Below are 4,160 nucleotides of genomic sequence, written 5' to 3' on the forward strand. Positions count from 1 at the left end.
ACAAAATCGACCAAATAATTTAACATAAATAAATTATCATTGTTTTGTTAATTATTATAAATATTTATAAGTTTCCTAAAATAAATAATAAGTTAATAAAAATATAAGATATACATCTAGAAATAAGTCAACATACAAATTCAAACATCAACTTATTTGGTAATTTGACTGTTATGTTTTATCGTGTGTAAGATATACTCCCTCCGTCCCATTTTAAATGTCCAAATTTCCACTTTTGGTTGTCCCAATTTAATTGTCATTTCCAAAAATGTAAATATAATTTCCAGTTTTGCCCTTACCATTACAAACTTCCATTTTTTGTTGTCCCAATTTAATTGTCATTTCTAAGGACATTATTGTCATTTTACAACTCAAAAAATAAAATACTCAAATATTTCTTAAATTGTGTGAATGTGGGTCCCATGACATCTAAAATGGGACGGAGGGAGTATTCAATTGTTATATTTGTTAATAAAAATATATAAAACTAACATTCGTATTGAAAAAAATTATATATTCGTATTAAAATAAAATATGTAGAGGTTCGGATGTTTGCGTTGGATACTTGGATATTAAAAAAGTAATATGATTGGTTGTGCAAAGCTAATAATAAAATTGGAAAAAAGAGTAGTACCAAAATTATGTTCTAAATTAACACAAAAATTAACTTGTAAACTTTCTTACAAAAGAGGGCATGTTTAAGTACTAATTGTCCAAACAGAAAACATAACTGACATCCAACTTGGGCCATACGAAAATCAAGTAGAAATTATGCAAACAACTGTAAACCCACCATCAACTAATAACTACCAGTTCACGAAAACATATACAAAACCAACTAACAACCACAAATGCAAACAGTCACGGACGGCCTCTTTTCTTTGTCGTCATGTGTACAAATTTGGTCAAAATCAAAAGCTGCGAAGACTTGACATATTTAAAGAAAAGAGTAGCGCCATGTGTATTTGATTTGATTTCAAGAAAGCCGACCACTTGGAAAAACCATACCTGTAACCATCTCCATTCTTTTCCGCTATCGTCTTCATGTTTGTTACCTCACATCTAATGTTTTGGATTGAAACATCACGGAGGTTGTGAAAAGAAAGAGACAACTCATCGGAAATAGCAGACGGTAAACGCTGAATGTCACAAAACAAAAAATTGTCAAAGTAATCTAAAACATATGCTTATTACTTGAATAAAATATATAAATTTTAATAATACGAAAACACATACCATTCTGTTCTCGGCGACTTTGGTGAACTCAATGATTGAAATTGTTTTCGACCTTTTCAATGTAGAACGTTTACGGCTAACAGATGTGGTTTCAGCAGCCATAAACTTATCAACAATCACAAATTCATTTTTGTTTCTAAACTTTGAACGTGTACGATGAGCGATAAGAGACTCATCGGACACCAACATAACTGCTTTACATTTCTGAGTGGCCTAATAAGTTCAAATAAAATAATAATTAGTTCTTTTTTAAGAAATAAAATTAAAAGTAAAAAAGTTATATATGATACTATACCTTCCTCTTTATCGGCAAAACAATTTGACCAACATCAACTTTATATTTCGGAATGGTCTAAAACAGGTAAATAAATACATAAGTAACTATCATAATTCGAACAAAATATCGAATCAGAAATACTCACATCAGAAACAACTATGGAGGATAGACTCGGTTCAGAAATAAAAATATTTGTTTTTCGTGTAGGATCAACCTATAAAACAAAAGAGTATAAAAATTATTAATATAGAATGAATTAATACATTGAATTATATAATACTTAAGTAATCAGATATACATGGGAGTTATTCTTCGGTATCAAAAATTTGTTCAGGTCTATCTCAAAGTTGCTTTTGTCCTGAAAAAAGGTAAACGTATAAATAAATAAAAACGTAAAGTAATCAACTTAAATTCATAAAAATATAATTAAGTAACTGAACCAAAACCTTTAAACTTAGATTTTCATCAACAACAACATTTGTTTTCCCCTTCGGATCATCGTAAGAAACATAAAACATTAACGGTTTAAAATGAAAAAAATATAGGTAAAACAATTCAGTTAATTACAAACTCCTATAAATGAACACAAACTTTTAAACTTTGATTTTTATCACAAACAACACTTGCTTTGCATATCGGATCGGTTTTTTTATCTCAATCATCTTTGAACTACATATAAGGGAAAAGTGTTTAACAATATAATAAGAATAATAATTAAATTTAATAAAATACGAAAAAAAAAACAATGACAAAAAATTACCTTCTTCTTAAGGTCTTCCATTTCAAGTAGAGATGAGAAAAAGTTATCAAACTTCGAATCATCAATATCCTACACAATTAACAATAAACAAATGTATAAATACAAAAAAATATTTATGATAAGTTTTAATAAATTAGATTAAAATATAGGGGTTTACATTGAACACAGACTCAAAACTTGTCAACTGAAATTTGTCGTCTTCACATTCCACAACAACACTTTCCTGAAAGTCAGTTTCGGCAGTACTACACTTCTCCTTATGTTCGGACTACCAAAAAAGATAAAAAATAACAATGTGTGAAATTCAAGATCTACTTGTAAGCTCGCGTTAATAACTAAATAATAGTATAGATGTATAATTCTAACCGCAATAACCAAATCATCACCATCATCACCATAGATGGAGTCATCCAAAACAACTAACTCAACCTTGTTGTTCTGAATTTGAGTACTGGTTTGATGATTAAAGACTGAAAGCTCGAAAATTTTATTTCCAACCATTGAAAAGACAAAGATAGATCGGCTGTCTAAGGCAAGATCGTTTACCATCTTAGAACATCCATGAGTAAAAACACAGTTGTCAGTTAATCCGTCCATCTTAACGTTCCAAAATCTATCTCCTAAATAAAGAGTTGATTGACCACCTTTGAAATTTTTCCCATAAAATTGCCTCCAAAATTCATCAGCCATGACCTGCATAGGCAGTGATAATTAAAAATTAATTTAAAAACCAATATACAGAAAGAAAACATTATTCATCATACTGATTGTATAATATACTACTTACAATAACGTCTTTGTCAGGTGTGATTTTGGATATAAAGCAGTATTGATGAACAAATGATTTAAACACCATTAGAAAGAATGATGATTGTCCAAATGACTGAAACATAAGATAGTTATTTTTTCTTATACAACTATCCCGAACAACTTTGGTGAAGCCATCCGCAAGAACATGGCCAACATCAGTTTTTTTTTCAGTCTTACAAACCATAACTTGTTGCCATCAACAATCTTAACTGAATCTTTGTAAGGTGGTTGGTCTCCCCAAATCATTGAAGCAAAGTCATTAGGTATTTGCTATGAGTTTAAAAAAAATAAAAAAAAGACAAACATCAGTTTACTAAAAATATGATTAGTATTTAGAATACCAATAACCGTACCAAAAATATCTGGTCATCTTCCTGAATAAGCTTTAAAAATGAAGGACTGTTGTTCATTGGATCCATATCTGAAAATTAAATATGAAGGTTTTTTACAAAATTAAACGGTAAAGTATTTATAGAAACACAATCAATATTTCTCAATAAGCTTTAAAACTTATCTCAATAGTTTTGTTATTACTGATTCACCCACTATTGTTGGTAGGGTAGCCAATGCAAATGCAGCTTGTATTATTATCTTGAAAATAGAATAATTACTGAGCGAAGTAAAAGAATACAAAAAACTGAAGGAGCCCTATGCAGAGCAAAGTAAACACAAAATTCAAACACCTATTAGTTCATCAAAGCACTTATTCTGCAATCCAAATAAAAAAACTCGGTAAAATAAGTTTAAAATATACCTTCACATTATGTTTTATATCCAAGTCAAAACACAAAATAATACATTGAAAGAAATTATAAAGCAAGAGAATTCAAGTAATAGAAATATTGAATTTTGATGTTAATTACCTTAGCGCTATCCCCTGTAAGCGGAAGAGAATAATCAATTAACAAAGAAACCTTCTTATATCACTCCATTAATTCTGTCACATTAAAGATGAATTAAGTTAATTGAAAAAGGAATGGCTAAATGGATGAAACACATTAATGGTTTACTTCCAAATTTAAATTTAAAAAAATGATTGACTTCCATTTAAAATCAAACACATTAATGGCAAACTTC

General features: G+C 29.1%; 2 protein-coding genes across 3 annotated transcripts; both read right to left on the bottom strand.

Annotated features, from left to right (window-relative positions):
* Window positions 1-723: 723 nt before the first annotated feature.
* Window positions 724-1,345, bottom strand: LOC118480136. Its single transcript, XM_035974844.1, has 2 exons — window positions 1,237-1,345; window positions 724-1,139 (listed from the first exon to the last, which is right to left on the bottom strand). Exons 1-2 carry the CDS (start codon window positions 1,336-1,338, stop codon window positions 912-914), a joined length of 330 nt encoding a protein of 109 aa, XP_035830737.1. The 5' UTR covers window positions 1,339-1,345; the 3' UTR covers window positions 724-911.
* Window positions 1,346-1,688: 343 nt separating this feature from the next.
* On the bottom strand, window positions 1,689-3,642 carry LOC110866180. 2 transcript variants are annotated; one of them, XM_035974843.1, is made up of 7 exons: window positions 3,437-3,639; window positions 3,061-3,353; window positions 2,918-2,966; window positions 2,640-2,822; window positions 2,431-2,541; window positions 2,274-2,342; window positions 1,689-1,871 (listed from the first exon to the last, which is right to left on the bottom strand). In XM_035974843.1, the coding sequence occupies exons 3-7, from the start codon at window positions 2,954-2,956 to the stop codon at window positions 1,794-1,796; spliced, it is 480 nt and encodes a 159-aa protein (XP_035830736.1). In that variant the 5' UTR covers window positions 2,957-2,966; window positions 3,061-3,353; window positions 3,437-3,639; the 3' UTR covers window positions 1,689-1,793. The 2 variants fall into 2 exon arrangements, with proteins under 2 accessions (XP_035830736.1, XP_035830735.1); XM_035974842.1 differs by having other exon boundaries at window positions 2,640-2,966; window positions 3,437-3,642.
* Window positions 3,643-4,160: the final 518 nt, after the last annotated feature.

This window comes from Helianthus annuus, chromosome 7 (assembly GCF_002127325.2).
Source record: "Helianthus annuus cultivar XRQ/B chromosome 7, HanXRQr2.0-SUNRISE, whole genome shotgun sequence".
Lineage (NCBI taxonomy): Eukaryota > Viridiplantae > Streptophyta > Magnoliopsida > Asterales > Asteraceae > Helianthus > Helianthus annuus.

Bases quoted from the DNA above. Each gene is read 5' to 3' on its own strand.
- LOC118480136 (XM_035974844.1), bottom strand. From the start codon at position 1,338: ATGGCTGCTGAAACCACATCTGTTAGCCGTAAACGTTCTACATTGAAA. The intron at 1,140-1,236 runs GTATGTGTTTTC...TGTGACATTCAG, and splicing joins AAGTCGCCGAGAACAGAATG to CGTTTACCGTCTGCTATTTC.
- LOC110866180 (XM_035974842.1), bottom strand. From the start codon at position 3,267: ATGGTTTGTAAGACTGAAAAAAAAACTGATGTTGGCCATGTTCTTGCG. The intron at 2,343-2,430 runs GTAAACCCCTAT...TTAATTGTGTAG, and splicing joins GTTTTGAGTCTGTGTTCAAT to GATATTGATGATTCGAAGTT. The intron at 1,872-2,273 runs GTAATTTTTTGT...ACCTTTTTTCAG, and splicing joins TGGAAGACCTTAAGAAGAAG to GACAAAAGCAACTTTGAGAT.